Source organism: Helicoverpa armigera, chromosome 23 (assembly GCF_030705265.1).
Source record: "Helicoverpa armigera isolate CAAS_96S chromosome 23, ASM3070526v1, whole genome shotgun sequence".
Classification (NCBI taxonomy): domain Eukaryota; kingdom Metazoa; phylum Arthropoda; class Insecta; order Lepidoptera; family Noctuidae; genus Helicoverpa; species Helicoverpa armigera.
The window spans coordinates 1478336-1503980 of NC_087142.1; the positions used below are offsets into that span (position 1 = coordinate 1478336).

The 25645-nt window shown below is 35.7% G+C and overlaps 1 protein-coding gene across 1 annotated transcript in view; it reads left to right on the forward strand.

Annotated features, from left to right (window-relative positions):
* Positions 1-23393, forward strand: part of LOC110381995 (neural cell adhesion molecule 1) — a 145254-nt gene extending 121861 nt beyond the window's left edge. The window contains exons 7-18 of the mRNA XM_064040852.1: positions 303-448; positions 2687-2834; positions 4523-4653; positions 5690-5849; positions 6253-6414; positions 6828-6962; positions 11145-11318; positions 13558-13707; positions 17140-17245; positions 20678-20820; positions 21212-21330; positions 23198-23393. Coding sequence (XP_063896922.1) covers positions 303-448; positions 2687-2834; positions 4523-4653; positions 5690-5849; positions 6253-6414; positions 6828-6962; positions 11145-11318; positions 13558-13707; positions 17140-17245; positions 20678-20820; positions 21212-21330; positions 23198-23212 — 1589 coding nt within the window. The 3' untranslated portion in view covers positions 23213-23393. The remainder of the gene's footprint in view (positions 1-302; positions 449-2686; positions 2835-4522; positions 4654-5689; positions 5850-6252; positions 6415-6827; positions 6963-11144; positions 11319-13557; positions 13708-17139; positions 17246-20677; positions 20821-21211; positions 21331-23197) is intronic.
* Positions 23394-25645: the final 2252 nt, after the last annotated feature.

Sequence of the window (25645 nt, forward strand, 5' to 3'; positions counted from 1 at the left end):
TCTTTGATAGAAGTTATCAACGTTATCCGGATACATCATAATTATCATCATCATCCTCCTCCCCTTCTCCCAATTGTATTTGGCGTCGGCGCAGCATGTTTTCTCCTTCCATACTTATATTATATTATATGCACACGTCATAATTATATTTAGGCTTATTTCCTACCTAGTCATTTCATTATATTTTCGTGGCAATCATTATTTTATCCAAAACTATGCCCATAAAGTAAAAATTCAATTCCATCCCAAGAAGACCTGCAGGATTTATGAAAAACTAGCTGAACTATATCTCTCTCCAACAGTACGACCTACATCAGTGATGATTACCAACAAGCCGGGACAGATGTCAGCAGACTCGGAGATCACAATCATCTGCGTGACCCACGGGAGCAGACCAGCGGCGCAAGTCACGTGGTTCAGAGAGAATAGACGATATACCAGGGGGAAGGTGAGCTGGTTTGACAAATCTGTCATTAGAAATTGATCTTTATTCTCATCAGTTTAAAGATTTATTTAGGTTGTAACCTGTCTGTTAAGTTCTTCGTTATACCCTCAGTTTCAAGTTCTGTGTCAAATAACATATGTTACTGAGCGGTCTTCAGAAGATGTATTTTATGATAATTAAATTATATTTTCTCAACTACACAATCTCTAAAATCACAAACATGCTCCAATATCAATTTTTTACTTTGTAACAGCCGTTAAACTGTTTTCTTAGAAAATTTATGCAAAGATTCTTACTACCATCACCCATCCAAAGGCCAACCTTAGCCAACAAAGTTAAACTCCACCTCTCTTTACAATAGGCATACTTTCCAAAACATCCTTCAAGGAACCCCAGAGGAAATCCAACAAACTTTTATCGCGTGAACAAAATACGCCCAAGGTAACAGAAACTTGAACAAAAAATAACAGTGCCAACTTTGTATGATAATGCCTTGTTTACTTTGCTGAGATCAGGTCAAAGATTAGCCACCTAACTTTACGTAAGGAATTAGTCGGATCTCCTTGACGGAGACAGGGCAACGAAAATTAACGATCCTTAGATTTCAAGGTAAGTTAGAGGGAGTTTCTAAGTCTTAGGGGCTTGTTCAGACGGTGTGTATTTAATGTTGATGTCTTAAAAGTCAACTGGAGCATATTCGTTTGCAAAAATAAAATACATATGTAAGAGATCGATTCCCTATCAATGAAGCCACGATCAAAGTTGGCCGTGTTATTTACCCTACATATAGGTCAAAAACGGCTTAACCAATTAGTCTGAAAATTGGTGCGATGGTAACTTAGACCCAGGGAAAAGACTATCCTTGGGAATCAGATTTAACATGAAACGGCTGCTTGTCATAAACATAAACAAAAGGCATAAACTTCCAAAATTCTGTGTCTGTGATTTATGTTGGCAAGACTGGTATTTAGCACCTTGACACTACTTTCCAAGACACGTAGGTCGAGAAGGTTTAGTCCACTTTTTTAACTCGCCCAATCGCAGTGTCTGAAAGAGGTCTAATCAAAAACTTTTAGGTCCCTAGTGGATCTTAAAGTCTAACGAAGATTGCTCTTAAACTTTATCTAGTTATTTTGATGTTTTTTTTTAAAGAGATAAGTAGGTTTAAGCACTAATTGCGTTGGGATTAGTTGGAGAAAATCCTCGCCGAAACTATTGGGCCGTCGTGAGCTATTTTACTTAGTAGATTTTATACTACTATTATATTCATGAAGCTAGGTGGGGGTTTGATTAAAAGCTAGGTCAAGGCAAAGTCTAGGGTCTAGGGTATATTGATCACTAGGGAATGGGGTATATAGGACATATCAGAGGGGTGAGCGTCATGTGATCTATTGAGGACTCGAAAAATAAGTGACTTCTAGATATTTTAAAATCACTGCAATTATGAGATGAGAGAGAGATTAAACTCTTTAGCTTTATAATATTTGTATAGACCCGTCGAGCGTACAATTGCAGGATAAATTTTCTTGCTTCTTTTCAATTCATAGAAATGACCTATGAATAACCTAAGATAAACTGAACACAAATAACCTAAGATAAACCGTCATAGTTTAGGAGATCATTTATAATCCCGCACATACTCGTAGATACAGAGAAAAGCGAACTCCAATGAAATATCACCTACCTGTTGTAAAATATAAGTCTAGCACAGATTAGCAGTTGAATAAATAAAACAACAGAACATAGATGGATACTGATTCAACAGATTTTCTCGGATATTTCTCTGCAATTAGGTTAAAACCCAATTACGAGTGCATTTTGTTCTAGTGCATTGTGGTTTTAAATGTATGAGAACTAAACTATTATCTACATTATTCCTCTTAATGTTATATTCTTAGTTAGTATGCGGTTTAGAGATGTTGCTTTTAATAGCGACTTTTATACGCAATTAGCATATTGAAGTACCTAATTGTTTCATATTAATGGTTGGCTTGGATAAAATGCCTTAAGTGTTTTAAGTGACCCTTGAAACTGCGTAAAATGAAATACAATTTGAAGTAGGTAATTAACTTAAGTACTTAGCAACTGTTTAAAACAAGCTTAAAAGTTGCAAACAAAGAGTAAAACTATTCAGATTAAAACTGAATAAAGAACTTTATTTTTTCACAACATCAAAATCTTCAACACCCGCAATCAAAACTGGACCTTAATATCCCACTAATAAAGTTCAATTTTCTACAGCACAGCGAGTTCACCAATGAGACCACGACTGTCAGCAAACTGACCATGCTCCCTCAGCCAGAAGATGATGGAGCGATGATCAGGTGTCGAGCTGATAATCCGGTGTTGAGGATCGCTCTTGAAGACGCCTTTAGAATGAGTGTTGTTTGTAAGTATATTTAGCATTTCCAGGGTTCTATATCTACAAGGGAAAACAGGACCCTATTACTCTTCTAGGAGTAAAAGAATTACTCTCTCCCACATATTTGCCAACGCTAATATCTAAAATTGGTTCCGTGACGACAAAAAGTTTGACGAGAGCTCAGTTTTCTGTCTTCCATGGCCTTGTTTAAGTATTTGCTATTTGCATTCCACCTATATCTGCAAACCATTAGTTTAATTCTTTATGCAAAGACATCGTGTTTATATTATCATAATTTATACCTAATCACTCATTTCTTTCGCAATTTTTCTTTCAATAGGTATTTTTCTCCAGGTATATATTGAAGTCTGCTTTAGAACAACAAATAAAGAATCTTGTATCTTGTAAAATCTTCCTCCAATTCTAAATTATAAACCAATTTCAAAATTACACTCTGCACTACACATAAAGTTCATTTCACTAGCTTAATTAATTCTGAAGAAAGTTAGACCGTCTGATAAAGTACGTCATTATTAATTTACAAGTGCAAATGCAGCGCTGTCACCGATCGGACCAGTGTCATGGCGGGCAGCTGGCACGGATGTGCTTTGTTCAATTTTAAACTTAACTCGAATTGTAATAGTAAAAGGACATTTTTGGGAATCAGGAGTTGGAAATGTGGCAAGAATTTTCAAAATTTTTAAGGCCTTATTGCTCTGTTTTAAGTATTTCTTGCATAACAGTGGTTTTTTACCCACTTTATCGCTGCTGCTATAGGAAGTATTTTCACAAAGTTACATCACTTCTCCGTTTTAATTTGATTTGTGATATCATCACTACTTCTCAGATTTAAGATCGAAGGTACACATTTAACCTATACATAATTATATTCTGGTTTTTTACCTCCAAGCATCATGGTTTCTATACTTTTATCTGAAACCCCTCACTTCAAAACGTTCAAAATCAATACTTATTTAAAAAAAAACAACCAAGACCTAAAAAGCGTAAAACCATAGTCAGTCAGCATTAGCATCATGCCGTCATGCGTCAGTTTAAAAAAAACTCAGATACGCAACTGACATTTGCCGATTTGTGGTCACCAACCGCGATGCATCGTCGAGACTAAACCTACCGTACTACCTACCGTATAGTTTACCCACTGTATAGTATTGGACCACCGTATTGGTATACACCGCTACGGTGTAATTAGGCCGGGTAAGGTTTCTATTAGCCATGGGTTTTCAAATGATTAGAGGATAGATCACTGTGTAGAATGTGACAATGGCAGTTGAAAATACATGTTTGCTGGTCATATTATAAGTAGATTAGCATATGAGAAGCCTAACTTATGGAGCGTTTAGACCAATTTTAACTTACAATATAAACGCCTGCTTTTCTTAATTTGTAAGAAAATTCATAGCAAACAGTTGTTTTAAGCAAAATGACGTTGTAGGTGAACTTTTTGTAGCTTTATTCTGATCCACGTGCTTTTTCTCGCTTCAAATAATAGGCATTCCTTTTTTATTTATTCAAATTAAACATAAAGATTACTATATACTATAGACTACCTACTTAAAATTAAAATAATAAAATAAAAGTAATGACTATAAAACAAGACTATAAACAAAAATTCATAGGTACTTTTACACACTTTTGACCGTGTCTTCAAAATTATTTCTTCTTATCTTTGCTCACAATTTCATTTTTCCCAACAGACAGACCAGTGCTGACCATGTCTCTGGGCAGCACCTTAAACCCTAACGACATAAAGGAAGGAGATGATGTCTACTTCGAATGCAACATTAAAGCGAACCCTAAGGAACATCGGATCTCCTGGTACCATAACGTGAGTGAGTCGTGACCCTTCTGTGTATAAAAAAACTTTGAATATTTAAAATGCATACTAAATGGAGTTTTTTAGTTAGTTTGGTATTGTCTTTTAATCATGGTCGCTTGATGGCCAAAATCACGGATGGATGTCACCGGTATTCTCTTTTTTGCATTTTTTTCGTCTAAGCTTAAAAATAAACTTATTAGCCTCCCAATCCCCTCTGGATTTCACGTTGTGTAGGTAACAATAATGTCACATATTTGGTCTGAGTCATATTTAAGTTTATATTACAAAAAGATAATCAGATATCGCCAGTTAAATTGACTTATCAAAATTTTCAAAAACCACAGACCACTGATTTAATTTTTTTTCTTGCGTATTAACATACTTACTCAAATATCACATTTCAAAACAAACAAAAATAAAATCGTAATTATATCAAAAAGGTAATCATTCTAAAATACTTTAAAGAAAAGTGGAGACTCTCAAAACTGCGCAAGAGCTCGATTAAGGTAATTTGGGAACCAAGTTCCTCTTGAGAGCCCTTCGAGTGTAGGGTCAAAGTGAAGAGGTTTGAGAACCTCAAGTATTTACGTAAGCGCTCATTCAAACATTGCTTTAAAAGTTTTTTACTTCAACTGTCAAGATGCTAAATTGTCTCAAAAGGTTGAGAGACCGAGATATATAAGTATTTTCTGTCAATTGGCAAGCAAATATTGTTTTTACCTGTTATTGCCCATTTTCTGTAGGTACTCATTCTTTTAAAGGATTTCGTCGTGACTTATACTTGTGACTTTGTCTTGAAATTGATAAGACTTTTTGCATATGCCTTTACTTTCAATTTATCTCAAAGTTATTGACTAGAACCTAGAATTAAAATGTGAAAAAAAATGTCTTCTAATTTCATCTCTCTTATTTATTTATTGACTAGGCAGATTTACAGCTAATAAAAATAACAAAGAAATAAATCATAGACATCAGAAGCCTTACAAGAAAACTTCAACTTGATGCTGTTTTCAACATAATGCTATAAATGCCTTCTCTCTCTCAGGATGTCCAAGTAAGCCAGAACATGTCTTCAGGAGTGTTCATCAGCACCAAGTCGCTAGTTCTGCAGAGGGTGACGAAGAGGGATGGTGGACTGTATACCTGCAGAGCAGCCAACCAAATGGGAGAGTCCAGCAGTCAGGCTGTATATCTTAGAGTGCAATGTGAGTGATCTGTATCTTTGATGCAAGTGATTGCGTTTCTTTTAGCTCCCGACGCCAAACGAGAGGAGTGTTATCGGTTTCGGTATTAGAAGAGTAGTGTATCTGCCTGTGGCATAGTAGCTCTTGAATGGATAAACCGATTTGGATGATATAATATATTTTTTTATATAAAAGCGGTTTTTTTTAGATTGTTAGATGTTTTTAAAAAAACATCTTGTTCTTTTAAGATAACGTTGCATTTCTTGACCTTTGACAGAAGTTACGCTTTTTCAAAAAGTGCTATATCGTCGTTTGTTTCGAGTACACTTTGATCACTTAATATTCCGCTAGTAGTAAAAAAATAAGTTGCATCAAGATCAACTCCATATCCATATTTACTATTAAATTAATACTTTCAACACAGACGCCCCAGTCTGCGCACAACCGTCACCGCTGCTGATCGGAGCGCGACTGGACGAGCCGCTGCGCGTGCGCTGCACCGTGAACGCGGACCCCGCTGATGTCACGTTCTACTGGCAGTTCAATAACAGTGGGGAGAGCTTTCAGGTGTCACCTGCTAGATATGGTGAGTATTTAAGGATGAGGTTTCAAATCAAGGTATTTTCAAACCTTACTAAAATAAAGGAAGTCACCGATAGCATAGACGTGTTTCTTAAAACATCTGTTTACTTTGAAATCATGTAATTATTATTTATCAAAATAGTTAAAACAGTAAACAGTTGTTTTAAGAAGACTGACGTATATTTTGTCGGTCAACTTGGGCTTGAGACTACATATTTTCTGTTGCCTTAATAATGGCGCCTAAAAAGGCATTGCAAATCAGTTTCGGCTTCTGTCACAGCCCACAGCACGCTAGCAATGTGCTTTACAAAAAATGGGGCTGATTAGGTGCCTATTTTAGAAGACATCATTCAGGAGGCCGAAATAGAATATTTTCTCTTCTCATTTATCCTCTTTATGTGAATATTTCCCCTCTAGTGTCAACGGGTGGTACTTCAAGCGAGCTTCGGTACCGAGCCGCCAGCGAGCGCGACTACGGCGCGTTGCTATGTCGAGCTACCAATGCGGTGGGGCGACAGAAACGGCCCTGTGTCTTTCAGATCGTTCCTGCTGGTAAGATCCTCTACATTATTGACATTTATAACTTATTTTACAATTGTTATAATTTATCCTTATTAAGTTGAAAAAGTTACCAATTTAAATGAGGTACATATTCTGAATGTAGAAAGGGTGAAAGCCCATGAAAGGACATATGTATTTTATTTATTCCTTTACATCAGGCAACTAAGGCCCATAGCAAATACGATACATAAATAGTTAAAATTACAATACTTATAGATAAATTAGGTAATAAATATTAAAAATAAAAAAAACAATATGTAGCTACTGTCAGTAAAATGGCAAGTGTCATCATATCTTAAAATTGACTACAGCAAGCAAACCTACAAAAATTCTTGTTAATAAACTGACCTTCATAACAAGCAAAACAACGACTACGAAAAAATTCTCAGCTCCGGCTTGTAACTTTTTTAATAGAATAATTAATGTGTTCACTTCGAAATAGCTTTACACCCCCATTTCTCAAGAGGCGGCCTCATAAACCCCATGGTCAGTGCGCCATCCAGTCATCGGCGACCCGGAACAATTTGTATCATAGAGCTATGTAAGAATAGACATGGCATTTTATGACAATAGAATCGGCCGTTTTGTTTTAAAACAACTGTTTAGTTTGAAAGTTGTTTTGAGAAAAAGGGGCGTTCATGTTTTGAGTTAATTTTGGCCTAAATAAATCAAAAGTTCGTAGGTAAGTACGTCATGTCATATAGGCATTTGCAGGTTGTTATGCAAACTTAGAGTAGATGGGACTTTAGGGCCTAATAAATGGGTACTTACCTAATGAAAGCCTGTGACCTCCTTTCTATACTTCAAATTTGAATTTGATTGTATGGACAAACAAAGATTTTTTGTAACAAATATTTTTTGTTACGTATATTTTTTTCATCGATGTTAAAATATCATTAAAAAATAACAACATTACTAAATGCTGCTGTTAACCACCTAATCAGAAAAATGAGTTCCCCACGGAAGGGCACTTGTTTTGACTTAATTTTAATAAAAAAATATTTTGATTTTTATAGCATTGTTTCTCCAAAAAACAACAAAAAATCGAACAGATTTTCGACGATCCATGTTACATCGTCCCTTTTAATTTTTTTCGCCCATTACCAAGAAAAACGCTAATAGAACCGTGTTTTTGCGAGGAAAAGAATTATCCTAAAATAATATATTGAACAGGCCCGTGCCTAGGCTTACATTAATTAAAAAATAACCTACTGTTTTAAAACAATGCCCTAATTAAGTGAAAATAAAAACAAGTAACCGGTGTTTTTACCGCGTTTATAGGCCAATATTGATAACAGGAAAAAATAATTTAATGGTAAGGACAAAGAACAAACTTTTTAGTAAGTATTTGAAAATTTAAACCTTCTGCATCTTTTGTGTACAAGAGCAACAAATATTCATCCACACTTTTCACATTAAATAATATTAGTAGGATATTATAAAACATACATAGGATAAAAGTATATAACTTAGGTTCCCATTTAGTTGTCGAGTCAATATTACGGTTCCGTAGTTTTAGATTGAAAGCGCGACATACATTTTTACTTTCACATTTATAACATTAGTGAGGACCAGTTTGCACCAAGTAACTTAACATTTCTAAAGTTAGAAAGACTCCTTGTGCATTTGTTAGCAAGTGGCCACTTCACAAAAACCAAAAAATGATTAACAAAACACGCATAAACTTAACTTCAGAAACACCAAATTAATTGACCAAACTAAAGCAAGCCACAACGCCATACACTACCCGTAAATGTAGATAAAAGCGTTATAAACTATGGGTTTTAAACACCCACTCCCAATCTTCACTACACCGTTCGATAGGCCATAAAATTAGTAATTTCCCCAGTTATTTGCCTCGCTATAAAGTCGATTAAATTCTCCAGTTTACGAGCGTAGCCATGCGACATCACTAGTGTAGTGTCAGACATTCCTTCGTGTCAAATTCCAGATGGAATTACTGCATTTTTGCTACGTAAATTGCTGCAGGTTTTTGCTCGAGTTTTTCGTGCTGTTTAGCCATTTCTGTTATTTGTAGTCTTTTTTAGTTATTGTAGTTTATTTTGCGAGTAATGTTGTTATTAAGTTGATAAAGATTCCAAGTATTTTTGTAACTTAGACTTTTTCACCCAACAAATAGTGTCCGAGTGTGACAGAAGTTTTATTTTAGTTTTACACTGATTGAAAATTTTACAAAGACAATTTAGGGCCTGAAAAAAGATATTAAGGCTCCTTTTTTCCCGGCAACAAGAAGTGGATTTTCTTGGGACGTGGGGAAACTGCGGGGAAAAGCTAGTCTTTATATAACCAAGAAACTGCCTAAGTAAACTCGTTTATAATAATATAATGTTGACGTACCTCTCGAGTTGAAAGGCAGAGCACAAACCGATGTTTTTCTTACATTACGCCGTCTCTATGAAAATACACGTTCCTAATATTATGCTTATACGTTTACATATATTTAGGTATTTAGAGTTTCATTCATGTGGGCTTGTTTGTTTAAGGCTGTGTTTACATGTTTACGTATCCAATAAGTAATTGCGTTTTTTTTAAGGTTTGTTCATACTTACGCATTACAGCGCTTTGACAATAGCGAATTTTTTTCGCGCGTAGCATAATCTGGAAAACGCAACGCTAGTTGTAAAACGTTGTTAGTTTTTTTAGGTTGCTTAAACGCGGAAACGTATAGGGAATTGTAGGCACTACTGTAATCAATGAAATGATGCATATCTTTTCAGAGATATACGTTAAATTAAAATATCTTTACGGAATAAAAGGGCATCAGTTTCGGTTATGATCGCGCCCCTATTTCCCGTTGTTAATTCTGAAGTACCCTTGTTAATTTACACAATCCCCATTGAAATTATATCGTTATTTGCACTAGTTCATCAATTTCGAATATAACAAGAACAAAATTATCGATAATTAGATTGACCGAATAGTTTTTGGTATATGGGAGCATGTAATTATTCGATATTATCATTCATAATCGAATAGATATTCCATTTTCAACTAGTTGGCATACCAAAGCGCTGATTAACATTTCGGTACCAAAATAGGCTCTATTGACAATTCTTGCAATACCTTTGAAATCCACACAACCGCAACAGTTCAATCATTTTCACTTTGCAAATTAATCGAGATCTCATCGACTAATAATTAATCAAACTCGAATAGCCGTTCGGCGGAGTTCGGCAGCGTTCGGGAGACTTCGGCAGACTTTGCCAGATAATACGTAGAAACTGGTATGGTAGTGTAAATTAATAATTTCGCACCAACTTAATTAAAACATTCCGATTTTCGAGAAGTGATCGGTGACCGAAGTTTGGCCCGTTTTAAAATACGAGGAAAGTTTCGCAATCGGGACTTGGCCGTATACAGGGTTACTGCCTAACTTCTCCTGCGAGTTGGTTTCAACTTTTTTGAATCCGATCGGTTTTTCTGTTCGATTTTAGTAATGGCTCATTGGTGTACCTACGTTAATAGAGTGCTTGAAGTTTGTAATAGAAAATGCTAGTTGACATTTCAAGTTTTACTGGTATACTTATGTATGTACTGAAAAGTCGTGGTGGCCTAGTGGGCAAAGAACCAACCTCTCGAGTATGAGGGCGCGGGTTCGATTCCAGGTCAGGCAAGTACCAATGCAACTTTTCTTAGTTTGTATGTACTTTCTAAGTATATCGTAGACACCAATGACTGTGTTTCGGATGGCACGTTAAACTGTAGGTCCCGGCTGTCATTGAACATCCTTGGCAGTCGTTACGGGTAGTCAGAAGCCAGTAAGTCTGACACCAGTCTAACCAAGGGGTATCGGGTTGCCCGGGTAACTGGGTTGAGGAGGTCAGATAGGCAGTCGCTTCTTGTAAAGCACTGGTACTCAGCTGAATCCGGTTAGACTGGAAGCCGACCCCAACATAGTTTGGGAACAAGGCTCGGAGGATGGACTTATGTATGTGGCAAAATTGCAAATTGATGATTTTATTTTTCAAAACAATATTTAATTAGGGTATCCAGATTTTCTGATATCACATAGGCACCCAAAAAACTGAATCGAATTTTTATAACTTAAAGTTTAGAAACTTCAATATTATAAGATGTGAACTAAAAGCGACATTTTGCTGCCTATTTATTCTAAAGCCTTCATAAAATTCTAAATAATATTTTTTTCACCAGCTCGTCCATCCCCACCACGCAACTGCACCGCCAAACGCCTGCTACTCCGCAATGAGCCCCACTTGTCCGTCAAATGCGCCGCGGGGTACGACGGGGGACTGAATCAACACTTCACGTTGGACGTGTTGGGGGAAAACAGCAAAGTCCTCGCCAATACTACTGCTAATTTTGTTGGTGAGTTTCTTTTGTTATGTCTGTCGAGGCAAACTTAATGGCGGCTTAGAACATCATAGCCCTAGATGGATCCATCAATCCCATTAAATGGGTTTATGGAATGATGTTTGTCAATAAAACTGTTTATTTCAATTACCTAATTAACTTGGATTAGTTGTATGTAGTATAACTATATTTCATATAGCTAATATTAGTAAGGATTAGTTACGATTTTCCAACTGGTAAATTAATGTTATTTTTGCTAAGACTCCGTCAAAAGCGCAAGGAAGCAACACGGGGATTTAGGGGAACAGTTTACGATGCATTGGGGGAACTTTACTGACTAATACTCCAGAAAGTAAATGATTATGAAAGTTAGATAGTTTATTTCGCACCACGTTGGAGTTCATCTCTTTGTCAGTTCTGCTGCTGGGTACTAAAAGTCGCTATAAAAAACTTAAAAGTCTTTCCTCTGAGGTCATAAAGAAATGTTTTCTAAAACGTAAGATTTTAATATATAAAACCAAAAAATTACACTACCGACTCCTGCTGTGTTCCTAGAAAAATACCTTCTGCACCTGTATTAAAAGTAACATATACCATCATCAATAAATGGACTATCTAATACTGAAATATTTTTAATGCAGACCAGGAATTCCAGAGATTATCGACCAAACCAACTCTCGCTTCTTTATATCATTACTAGCCGTTTTCCCGCGGTTTCACCCGCGTCCCGTGGTAACTACTGCCCGTACCGGGATAAAATATAGCCTATGTTACTCGTGAATAATGTAGCTTTCGAATGGTGAAAGAATTTTTAAAAACGGTCCAGTAGTTTTTGAGCCTATTCATTACACCCAAACAAACAAACAAAGTTTTCCTCTTTATAATATTAGTATAGACTACGGATTCCTACCCACACACACACAAACCTCATCAAATGTTATATTAACATAGTTCATCCCTGTTATAGCCAACTCAATTGGCTATCCCAACTCCAGTCAATTCTACATAGAACAACTTCACAAACTACATTCCTCACGTCGTGCAAGTTTGATTGCCGCCATGGAAATGAGAAAAAGGCGCGTTCCAAACAATTTTGAATTTAAAAATGGAAGGCGTTTCTATTGGGCGTTTGTTTTGCGTGGTTGGTAAAATGTTTTGGAGTTGCTAGGTAAAATAATATGCCGTTTGACAAAGGAGGTTTGAAGGTTATTGTAATCCGTTCGTAAAAATAAAACAAAAGTTTATTAAATAAATATGTTGTTTTATTGAGGTGCTAGACGAATAAAAAAATTACGTCAAATACACAATTTTCTTCTTTGAAGTTAATTTGAATAGAAAGGGCATGCTGAGAATCAGTATGACGAGTGACAGGGGAAAATGGAAGAGGATGACATAATTGCGCCGAACCCAAATAAAATTGGGAACAGGGCAGGAGGAAGAAGAAGAAGTTAATTTGAAATTGTTAATCTTACTATAAAAAATATATTATGTAATCGTAAATAAAAACATATGTAGTGCCCAAAATCCGTCATAAAATAGGAATAAAACTAACCACCTGTACCAAATCGGATATTAACATTTAAAAATGACGTTGCCAGCCATTAATTGGTTTTGCACACCAAAATCAATATGATATCGGTGTCAAAATGTCCATTTTCAATAATGAGATTGGTTTGATATATCCGACTGATGTTACGACTTTATCTAGGCGGGATATCAATTTATTTTGTTTTAAATTTAACATTTGGGCAGGTTAAAATACGTCATGGGAAATATGAGTTTTGTTTTTCAGCTATTATAAGCCAAGTAATGTACAGAAAAATTAAACATACATCTTTTTTAGGGTTCGTACTCAAAAGGTAAAACGGGACCCTATTGTTTTCGTTCTTCTGTCCGTCCGGCCGTCCGTCTGTCACCAGGCTGTATTTCATGAACCGTGATAGTTAGAGAGTTGAAATTTTCACCAATGATGTAGGTATTTCTGTTGCCGCCTGTAACAACAAATACTGAAAACTAGAATAAAAGAAATATTTTGGGGGCTCCCATAAAAAAACGTGATTTTTTTGTCCGTTTTGTAAATAATGGTACGGAACACTTCGTGCGCGAGTCCGACTCACACTTGGCTGGTTTTTTTTAATACTACCATGTACTAAAGTAGGCAGAAGTTTCAAACTTATCCAGATGCGCGGAGGTGTTCCTAGTTGAATTGTAAAGACTATACAGAATATACACTAACAAAGCATTTCTTCCCCAGATCTAATAGTATGGTTCAACATCAGCTGGACAGCAGTGGAGTCTCTTGACGAAGATGAAGACCTTGCAGTGACAGCTCGCAACAGCAAGGGCGCGTCAGATCCTGTACTGCTGAGAGATCTGGTCTTTAGAGATGCGGAGAAGAGGGCAGGTTAGTTTGAAGATCTTGGCCTTGATATTTTTAGGGTACCTAACAGATAGACATACGGATGGACTTTTAGAGTAAGAATAGTGTCTGAATAGCCTCTTCCCAATTAATTTTATTGAGGTCGTTTTTTTGTCTCTCTGAATGCACCTGAGTGCCAGCGTTTTGCAAAGCAGAGATATCTCATGTTTTCGGTCCTCAATCTGGGTAACCCTATAATAAGACTGGGTGCCAGTCTTCTTGACTTCTGAATATCTTGCCTTAACAACTGCCAATTGGTATATAAACGCCAGTCAGGATCTACAAATTGTACGAAACATGGAGGAACTCGTGAAGAAAAGAGAGTCACCCGCAACCCCAAACAGACCGTTCGCGTTACACCAAACAAAAAATACTGCTGTTTATTTCATACATAAACTACATATTTTAGATATTTTCGCTAAAGAGTAACTAACACACACATGACATGCAAAATACTTTACTTATTCTCAGAAATACCTCTTTTCTTAAAGTGGGTTAAAATTAAATTTACATTTGTATGCTGCGCTGTACCTCTTCAAGTAGCAAGGCGTGTTCGATAAAGTAACTATATTTAGCTTTTCTTAGTATATTCAGTAGACAGTTACGTTTTTAGTTCGTTGAAATAACTGTTTCTATAGAAATAACTACTATTGTTTTACTGTCATTAATTATCAGATTAGAATTATCTTCTTTGGGAGTACCTACAATAAATATTTCTGTCAGCTCTTAAATTGTAGCAGCTTTGTAGAAACTTTTAGCACTACTTATTAAGAATTATACTAAAACTAACCCTATTAGAACTAAGTCGGTTAGTAGGTATATAGCTAATAATAGAAATAAAAAAGTTCTTTAAACTAGTTCAAGTCGTTAAACTAAGTTTAGAATATTCTAAACTGCAGCAAACGTGTGTTAACAACACTTCAGCTAAGTCTGTATTGGAACAATAATTGTTTTAAATTGTCTTTGGAGATTTGAAATACTCCAAAGGCCAGTTAGAGTTTTTTAAATTTTCTACTAAAAAACATAGGTCTATAGCAAAAAATATTGTCTTGGTTTATCATATTTTTTTTTTCAATTTTTGTTTTGTTAATTACTTAATTTATTGAGTTCCGAAAACATTAAATAGACAAAGCCAAAATGACTTCGAATTCTTGTTGCTAAATAAATGAAAACAAAAAATGCTGAATTGATATTCCAAGTGCATATTTGTGGCTTTGAGAAAACCGAAAACCTGCATCAACCAATTTGGGCAATTTTCTCGTCTCGAATTCCGTATTCCTCCCATCAACCAACCAGAACGACGTTCTATTTTCAAAATTGACATCTCCCACTTCTTTACGTCAGTTACTCAACAACTGACGTTCGCAAACGTCAAACGGCTGTCAAATTTGACAGTTGAATTGTCGGTCAAACGACGGGTTATCGTGATTACAGACAGATTCCAAGTCAACCGAATGAAGTGAAATTGGTATCACGTTTGTGCGAAAATTCTGTAGTTTCTGCTGAGAATTTGACTAGAGGAATATTCATGATTTGTCTGAATAACTTTGGGTGTTACAGACTCAGTGATTGTTGTAATAATTGATACATCTTCTACCCTTTAATTCAGTTAGCATTGTTGGTCTGCCCCGTTGGTCTAGTAATCTCAAGTGCACGTTGTCTCATGTTTAATTCCCGGGTCAGACCGAAATCGCTTTGCTTAGGACCTTTCATAAAGCAGCCTGGCAGTCTGGAAATAGAGTTACTCATATCTAATATACCCAGGATAAATAATGAGGATGAATGATAAATAATGAGGACCTTTTGGCTCGGCTTTCACCAAGGAGGTATTTTGAAAGAAAACACTTTTTCCTGTAAACGTGTTTCCTTAAAAAATGCAACACAAACCGCGGAAAACACTAGTCTATTTCCCTCGTACATTATGTAGTAACAGCGCGCCTTTTGAACACCAGTAATCGAAGCTCAATTGAATTGAACCAGTATGCAAATGAAACTCCGATAGGAATTCGATTTTAGAAATATTTAGTCCAACAACGATTTTGTCGACAATACAACTGAAAAATTTATGTACGTTTGGGAGATAGGAATTTACATAGAAGTACGTTGTTACAAGGCTTTTTTTTCAAGAAATCTTTTGTGAGGTAGGTTGTAGGGTTTTGATACTCCAGTTTTGTGTATGACGATGTCCTCCATAGCCGATTATCGGGTACGGCGGCTGTTCTCATGTACCTATGTAAGGAGATTAGCCGACTGCGCAGGACATATAGTACACGAGTATTTGTGCAGACACAGGTGCACTCACTATTCCTTTACTCTCATAGCCCGATGGGACGGCATCCGACACGACCGGAAAGAGATCAGGCGCAGGACCGACATTTACGTGCTCTCCGATGCACAGGTGTATCAATCACCAACTTCCAGGCTCCGGGCTGCTTTGTGAAAGTCTTCTAAAGCCCACAAAGCGATTTCGGCCCGACCCGGGAATCGAACCCGAGACCTCGTGTTCTGCAGCCGCACTTGCGACAGCTAGACCAACGAGGCAGTTTTGTGTATAGTAACTAGGGAAATACATCAAGCTCCTGGATAAAAAGTAGCCTATGTCCTATCTCAGGCTAAACTACCTATATATTTTCCAATTACTTGTTATATACTAGCCCCAAGCAAACAAGACCTAAATAAGTTTCCTAACAAAATATTATCGATATGTTATGATACAAAATACCTATATTTCTCCAGTTATCTAAACAAACGGAAATCATTATTTTTAACGTAATATTTTTTCAGTCCACAACTATGATCTTTGTTCTTGTTATTGTTATAATAATTACTGAGTTTCTTATTGGAAATGTAAGAAAAACAGGAAAATATCTTGTTTGTAAAGGTAATAAGCGGAATGTATCAACAACTGTATTCTGATTCTGAAAAGGGTTATCTTATATCGTAAATAGATTTTATCTTACAGAGAAATATTGAAATAATATTTGTTTATGTAACCTAGTTATCTATACTATATACTGTTTCTAATAATTTTCGTTCCTGTTCGTGGAAATATATATTTTTGAAAAAGAAGGCTGGGTACTTAGCTTGTCGTCATAGAATTACGTTAATAAGTTAGTTTTTTAAATATCTTAACCTCTTCCAAAAAAATCTTCAAAGATCTTTAAATCATTAGAAAAACGTCGATTTCCTTTCTAATTTTCTACTACAGTTGTAAAATAACGTTAACAAATACAATAAGTATGTGTCGTGTTTTGATGCGACAAGAAGAAAGTTCTAATATTTGGGTCGAGAATCATTAGCGTAATTAAGTCCTTGAATTTGGCACGGATGCAAAACAACAGTTTGTATTATATAAAAATATATTTAAACAATGATAATTTACCAACACTTGGGACTAATAAAAGATTTTTTTCACAGAAAGCACAACTCGAGCGGAAACGAAGTTCCCAACGGCAGCTGCGTTCGCGGGACTCGCTGCTATACTGACAGCCGCAGGCGCAATCGCCGTGCTAGCTGTTAGAAAGTGAGTATCATTATAACATAAATAGCTTAATTACATTGCAATAATGAATGAAGTTTTTAGGATAAATATTTTAATGCTCTTCTCTTGCCACAAGCCGCTTCTCTCATACCACCTCATTTGATCTCCCTACCGTGTTACCATCACGCTTAGATAAAATGCTCAAGTTTTATTGTCATTTTTGGAGCTGTAGCTTATAGTATAGTTTCCAGAAATAGGTGATGTAGAGCTGATTTTCTCATGTATGGACATTTTTTCGTCTTTTTTGTCATAGTTATTCTGTTTTGTTGACTGTTTTTATTTACATGGTGTAATTTATTGAAAATCGGGCAACATTTCGCTTTATTACCACGAACTTACTTACGTAATTTAAAAAGTATTTGATTGCCAGGATGTGTACTTGAAACCTACCTGTTTTTTTTCTCTTAGCAAAACACACTAAACTACCTAATATTATTCTCTAACTCAAACTGCACTAACAATTCAACAGACACATAAATATGCATAGTAGACAGTTTCCGTATGCAACTAGGTGCAAACTGAACTTTCAGAGTTAGTCAGGTCTCAATTCAGAACTTATTATTTATCGCATCTTATAACTGCTCTTATGAGACGTATGTTCAAACTACCAATGTCTTACTGACTATTCTTTGGAGAAAGAAGTTTCATACTGATGTTAGAATATTTTATATACCCGTAATATATAGTTAAAGGGCCGTTTCCAATTTTCCATCTATCTATTGTTTTGCCTACTAGGGATGGTGACATTATTTGTGTGGAACTGATGTCACGATGTCGTGGTGGTCTAGTGGGTTCGATTCCAGGTCAAGCAAGTACCAATGCAACTTTTCTAAGTTTGTATGTACTTTCTAAGTATATCATGGACACCAATGGCTGATAAGAAGGTGAAGGAAAACATCTTGAGGAAACCTGGACTATATGTATAGAGCTAGTGTGGTGATTAATGCTCAATCCTTCTCCTTGTGAGAGGAGGCCTGTGCCCAGCAGCGGGACGATAAAAGGCTGTAACAGATGTCAAGATTCTATACCTAGTAAAGAAAACATCAGGTGGATGGCACATTGAGAATGGTCATTCGTGATGTAACTTGTAAGTGTCGAAATATGTAAACGTAAATGATTTCGGTGCCTTTTATAACAACGTAGCAGACTGTTGTAGTAATGATTGCTATGAAAATATTGTTAGGTCTTACGAATCGTATTGTGGTTCCAATTTCCAACTCTGCGAGTTACTTGTTTATTGATTTAAAATCTGATGAACTACATTTTGTCATAATGATAACTTAATCCCTGAAAATATTATTTATAACATACATTTTAATTGACAAATGTACAATCATGTACATTTGCCGAACCCCAATAAAATTGGGATAAGGACAGGAAGATGACGATGATACATTTTGATAGATTTCTCTCCCTATATATTATAATATTTCTAAAAAAAATATCCAGTTATTCTGGCAACCAAAACCAACAAATATTTAAACAAAGACCACCCTTATTATAATCAATTGTAATTTAAGATAAGACCAAGGTAAATGCCTTCATTGGCACTTAGCCAAGCCGAGCCAAGTTGCAGACCATACGCCGTACATCTAGTTATGCCTTGGCAAGACTCCTATTGTCTCCAAGACCATTTAGGAGACCTGAGAAACTAAGGGGATAGGATAGGGTCATTGTTCGTACTTTCATTAGAACTTATCTTTGGCCGTAATGGTCGAAGGGTTGATTTAATAAGGTCTTTAGTTTGGTGATTGTTTTGTTAATCTGTGTTACATTTTTGGTGTATAAAGGTAAAGTTCAGTAGACCTTTTGAGTCTTAAAAATAAAAAAAGGATAATAGAATCTATGGGTATAAAAGCTGAAAAGTATGTGGGTGCGTAAATTGAACGTTTGAGCCCGCATTTCTCATAAACTATACGATATATTCGAAAAATCTTTCGGAGTTGGACAGCCAATTTATCGAAAAAGGCACTAAGTTTCTTTTTATTCAGTCCATAACTGAAAAAAAGGAGAGTTGTGGCAATAATCGCAGTTCATTGACATTTAATGTAATCTAATAAAACAATAGGTACCAAACATAATCAATACACCATTAATACATAACTGGATTTAGATAAACTGTAACACCTAATCTGTTATATAGATCAACGCGGAAGCGAATTAATTATACACACAATATAATACGCGTTACACCTAGTTAGGGTTACCTGTTCTCACAACTATTATTGAATCAATATAAACTATTAATGAATAAATGATAATCGGATCTATCTATGTAATTATCTTATTGAAATCAATATTTTTTTTTGAAAATAAACGATTTATGTTTCTATCCATTGAGCAATCATTATGTAGGTATTATTTTCATAAAATAATTTCACTTTCCTCCTGCAAAGCAAAACCCTGTCCTCATGCATAGAAGGAATGAGTTTTCACCATGCTTTCTGAAGATTGATTGGTGATTTCAGACTTTAAAGAAATTATGAATTGAAAAACAGTGTGGTGAACAGAAGATCAGATTATTTAATGAAATTTTTCCTCGAGATGTTTTCCTTCACCTTCACTACATGGATAGTGTCCAATAAACAATACATAGGTACTCTTAGAGAGTACACAATAACTTGGGAAAGTTACTATGGTATAACCTGATCTGGAATCAAACTTGTACACTACTACACAAGTAGTTTTAATAGCACGGGTAAATCCACAGGGCATTCTAGTATTATAAATACAGGGGTTGACAACCCTAAAACCATCCCAAAGATACAACAATACCAGTGAATTGTATCGGAATTTGTATGGAATACAATGTATGGTTTCTTCATCACACGCATACTAATGTTTATATAAATCATTGAACACAAATAACTGCGAACATTCGCACAATGGGGTGGCGTTTTGTACATGTTAATTAGCTAAATATACGCATTTATACGTTCTTTACTCACATTTACTATAGTTAGATAAGCATGTTATATAATAAATTAAAGTTATAAACATAGGAAAACAAAAGTGAGCAATTTTTTTATTTATTTTTTAGCCGACGCTGTCCCACTGCTGGGCAAAGGCCTCCCCCATAACCTTCCTTTTTATTTCTGTACATCATATCCATAGCCTTTTCCCATTTACATGAAGCGACTGCCAGTTTGATCTTCCTGAACCAGGCAACTCGACATCCATTGGTAAGAGTCGTTGTCAGACTTTCTGGATTTTCAACTTGTAACAATTAAACAAATATAGAGATATAACAGCCAGGATCCATTGTTTAATTAACTTTCTGAAACTGAAGAACTCAGTATGACATAGATGGTTATTCACCGCACCAAGCAAAGTTTAACCCATCAGTCAATCGTGTGGCTGTAGAAAATCTAAAAATTAATAGGTATAATACCTAAAGCTTTGGTTTTTTCATAGGAGAGGCGAAACAACTACCACCAGCAAGCGACCATCACAAAGCGTGGTGCAGGTAGACGCTCAGGGGAGGCGGTTCCTCATAGCCTACCCTGCGCCCGCAGACAAGCTGGAGACCAAGCCGGACATATTGAACCCTAAGGCTGGTGAGTATGGTTGCATTTTGCTTGATAGGTTATGATTTTCAGGAAGTATGTTTTCAACTATGGCCTTTTCTAATTCTGACATAGGACTTCAGTACACAGTACAGTATAATAAGTCACTAACCCAGCATTAAAAAAAATATATACTTCGGATATCATGGACCTTTGAATTAAATAAAGAAATCACCTCTTACCATTTGACTTGCCCAGCCTTTTCCCAACTATATTGAGGTCGGCTTCCAGTCTCACAAGATGCTGCTGAGTACCAGTGTTTTTCAAGGAGCGACTGCCTATCTGACCTCCTCAGCCCAGTTACTCGATATCCTGACGGCACCCGTGAAATTCCCTTCAAATAGATCTGTAGCTATTTCTTATTGGTAATTGTGTTGTGCAGAGAATGAGCCTCCCCGCGTGGTGCTGGAGTCGAGTGACAACAAGAGCTACAGCATCAGGGAGGCGACCAGCGAACCTCACAAGTCAGCGTACAGCCCACCTCCTACTGCAGAGAATATGGTGAGAAAATAATTTACATCCTCCCAACCCTTTTTCCCAACTATGGTGGGGTCGGCTTTCCAGTCTAACCGGATGTAGCTGAGTACCAGTGCTTTACAAGGAGCGACTGCTCTATCTGACCTCCTCAACCCAGTTACCCGGGCAACCCAATACCGCTTGGTTAGACTGGTAAGAAAATAATTATTTTTGTAAATTTTAACTTCCTTGCTAATATTGACTTTTTATTGTTAGACATTTAAATAAAACTACTTTTAAAATATATGGTAGCTGTCTTTAACTAAAATATCAAGACGACCAACACCTTAATCTGCCCGTGACCACGGTTGCTGTAAAGAATCCGAAACGTCGGGATTAAATAATATTAATATAACAGCGATAAAATCCGTATAAGTACTTAGTTTTATTTAAATCAATTGCTAATAGATGTGAGAGTAAGTTTGATTGTTACAATTTTTCGCTAAAATAGCTGGACCGGTTCAGATAAAATTTGGACAGAGATAAACGATCAGGATAGGGATATAGGCTTTTCATAAGTGCCAGTGGCAGTGTCACGTTTCATTAGAGCCTACAAAGGCCTATTTGAAATAAAAAGATTTGACTTTGATGTTGACTTTTTATCCATGTCGTGGACAAAGTCGTAGGTAGCAAACACTATTTGATCAAAATTAGGAAAATGAATTACATGAATGCTGCCAACCCAAAATCATCATCATTAGTAAATTACTATTCAATCAATACAGTTATTTAGGTACTGTAATAGTGGTAACAAGAGAACTTACAATAGAATAGATTTATATAGAGTTGGTGAATTCAGGAATTTTCAGGAACAGATGTTGAAAGCGGTTCTTCATAAAGGAGATCCCAACTGACAACTATATATAACTTATATACTAGCGGTTTTCCCGCGATTTCACCCGCGTCCCGTGAGAGCTACTGCCCGCACCGGGATAAAATATAGCCTATGTTACTCGCAGGTAATATAGCTTTGTAATGGTGAAAGAATATTTAAAAACGGTCCAGTAGTTTTTGGAGCCTATTCATTACAAACAAACAAACAAACAAAGTTTTCCTCTTTATAATATTAGTATAGATGTATAGATATAAAAATGAATCCCTATATCCCTTGGTCACCCCATCGCACGTGAACGGCTGGACCGATTAAGCTGAAATTAGAGGGGAGGTAGCTTAGAGCCGAGAGAAGGTTTTTGTTACCTTCGCTCTAAGGAATGTTGGTGAAACCGCGGGTGGAAGCTAGAGTGCAATATATATCTGAAACTATATACATACGCTACTGACTACACACTACCAATACCTTTGGGAAATACATCTGTCGTGTTGTGTTATCATCAACAAGATTGGCTGAATTAACTATTCTATGACATGATTGGTTCTTCTTAGCAACAAGCTATGTTTTGACCCTAAAATAATTGGGAGAAAAACTGAACAACAAACAATTAAAATTGTTTACAAAACTATGTTTATTTATTTGTAAACAAAGATTTGATGGTATTGACCTCGATTTCGGAAGCCAGTTTAGTTTTTAAGGACTTTAGTTCTTAAGGGCTAAAGTTTTTCTCCGTAGGTACTTATTGAACGGAATCCCAAATATTTTACATGCAAGTGTATATGTTCGTTTGTTAGGCTGTTTCGATAAAACTGTAGAATTATTAAGATGTGATTCTCTAGGATTGAGGTGAAATATCTATTGACATGCCAAATCTCATCTCAAGTTAAAACCCTCATTATAGGAACAGTTTCAGTCTTAAATCGTGAGGAAGGTAAAAGGCAATTAGATACTTTATCTGGCTGCTTGAAATAGTTTCCATTGAAGGGAGCAAATAATAAGATATTTCTGTTTTTGTTTCAGATACCAGAGAGATAGCATATGGATCAAATCCAGAGTGATATGTAAATAAAATACCAAAGACTATAAAAAATTGTACATTTATTAAATGATGCCAACAACTAATTGTTAGTTAATAAGTTAATGATTATAGAATTTATGATAGACAAACTCTTCCATATCAATTTAATTATTGTAAATTATAAAGATTTTTTGTCTCGGAGATAAATATAATAACTTATTTTAAAAATTATATAACTTCAAAGATTATTTTTGTAAATATTTTTCTGAGAAATAACATATCTCTAAGTTGTATATATAAGTTTATTTTTAATTTTTAAAATTAATGTGAATATTATGTAAATATTATCTGAATAAAAAACAGTTAACATATCTCTTAATTAATATAAAAATAACATATCTTAAGTCAAACATGTGTTGTTTGTTTTTTAAAATTACTTCTCCGAAACAAAAATATCTACGCGAGTTATTTTTAAGAGAAAAACTATGTAAATTATGTGATTAATATAATAAACGTTGGACTATTAAATAAACTTACGGTTTTCCTATGACTTGTATTTATTTATCCTTTAAAATAACTGCAAAAGAGTAGATGTGGACATCTGTCTAGCCTTTTCTCAACTATGATGGGGTCGGCTTCCAGTATAACCAGATGCAGCAGAATACCAGTATTTTACAAGGAGCGACTGCCTACCTGACCTTCTCAACCCAGTAGCCTGGGCAACCCAATACCCCTTGGTAAAACTGATTATAAGATTTGTCTAACTTCTGATTTCTGACTACCCGTAACGACTGTCAAAGATGTTCAAATGACAGCAGAGAGTCACCAATTGATCATGCCTTCCGAAACAAGCAGGATATTTTCACTATAAAAAGTACAAGTAATATGCAATCCTTTACTAATATTAGTCCTAGTTTACACTATCTTCCTAACTCTAGGACTTTAGTTCACAGCAATGAAAAGCAAATTACGGACTTCTTATTATTCGAAGCGTTGAAGTAGGTACTTTCTAGGAATGTGGCTTACTAAACTTGAGGTCGATAAAAGGTAGTAGTAATCGTCTTTACGTCTGTCCTCAGCCTTAGAATTTTACTGCAGTTACGTAATTTGTGTTTTAGTTTTTATTATTTTATTTTTTTAGTATGCTTCTAGGGTAAAGGGTAAAAATGATAGGTAAAAACAGAATTATAACCACAGATTACGAATACTTACTTAGTTATTAACTTCGTGGTCCATCTGTATCTCACAACTAAACCCTGATAGTAGAATGGTAGAAAATTTCAAAGATGTTTTTTTCTGTTGCCGCTACAACCACAAAAATACAAAAAGAATAAAAATAATAGCTATTAAAGAGCATTTTAAGAAGTATCCTATACACATCAACATGTAAGTATTTGTTTATAATTACAGAAATTTCCCAATTTAATAGCGTGACTGTATAAAGAAACATGCTATAGATAATCTGTTATCAATATTTTTCACTTACTATCTACCCCCACAAAATCAAAACTATATGTGGTATCAGAGTGAACGATTCTACCCTCACGTGAATCAAGTATATAAAATTGAATTGTAGCCTCTAGAGAGCGGCGAATGATTGGACGCCAGCTTATCGGGCCACATAAACTAACTTAATACCGCGGCTTGCTTCATAACCGTTAAGGAACCCAGTTCGTCGGTATTATAATGTGTTTCAGAAACTATGGGTGTTTGTATAGTGGTTTGTTGAACAAGATGTCTTGGGTAGATGGATATATCAAACTTAGTTTCGCGTATGGGACGATGAAGTGGCCGATAGTGTACCAAATATTATAAAGGTGAATGTTTTCGAGTGTGTGTGTGACTGTGTGAGTGAGTTTGTAACTTCAAGTGCAAACGGCTGCGCTGGTCTGAATCAGGACCGCCGTCACAACTCTCGAAATGCATATAGAGAGTTGCTACCCAATTGCTACCAGCTACCATTCGTTGCTACCAATTGCTACCCTCGTGATTTTTGAAGATATTCAGCATCCAAAGGTGACAGCCATTCTGATATCAGGATGGCTGTCACTTTTCCCAGTCCCAAACGGCGGAAAAGTATTGAGATTTTTTTCACCCAGAGTTGCTACCTAATTGCTACCCTCTAAAATTAAATTTTGGACCACATCGATTTCTTATGAAAATAGACATACAGGAAGCCACCTAATCTTAAAGGCTTGTTATCCTGAAAAAAAAACCATTGTAGTAATTACTTGTCGCGTTCAAGCAAACCACTGAGATTGGAGCTAATTGACCACGAACCCTTAAAAATATTTTCAGTTACCTAGTAAAAATTGGTGTCATTCTCGCCAGCCTTTTAAACTATATAACAACACTCACGAATGTATCGTATGTTAAGTTATAAAATAACACCAATTTACAGAAATAGCTACCAAAAGCCAAAGCAATTAATTCATAGCACCCACTCAATA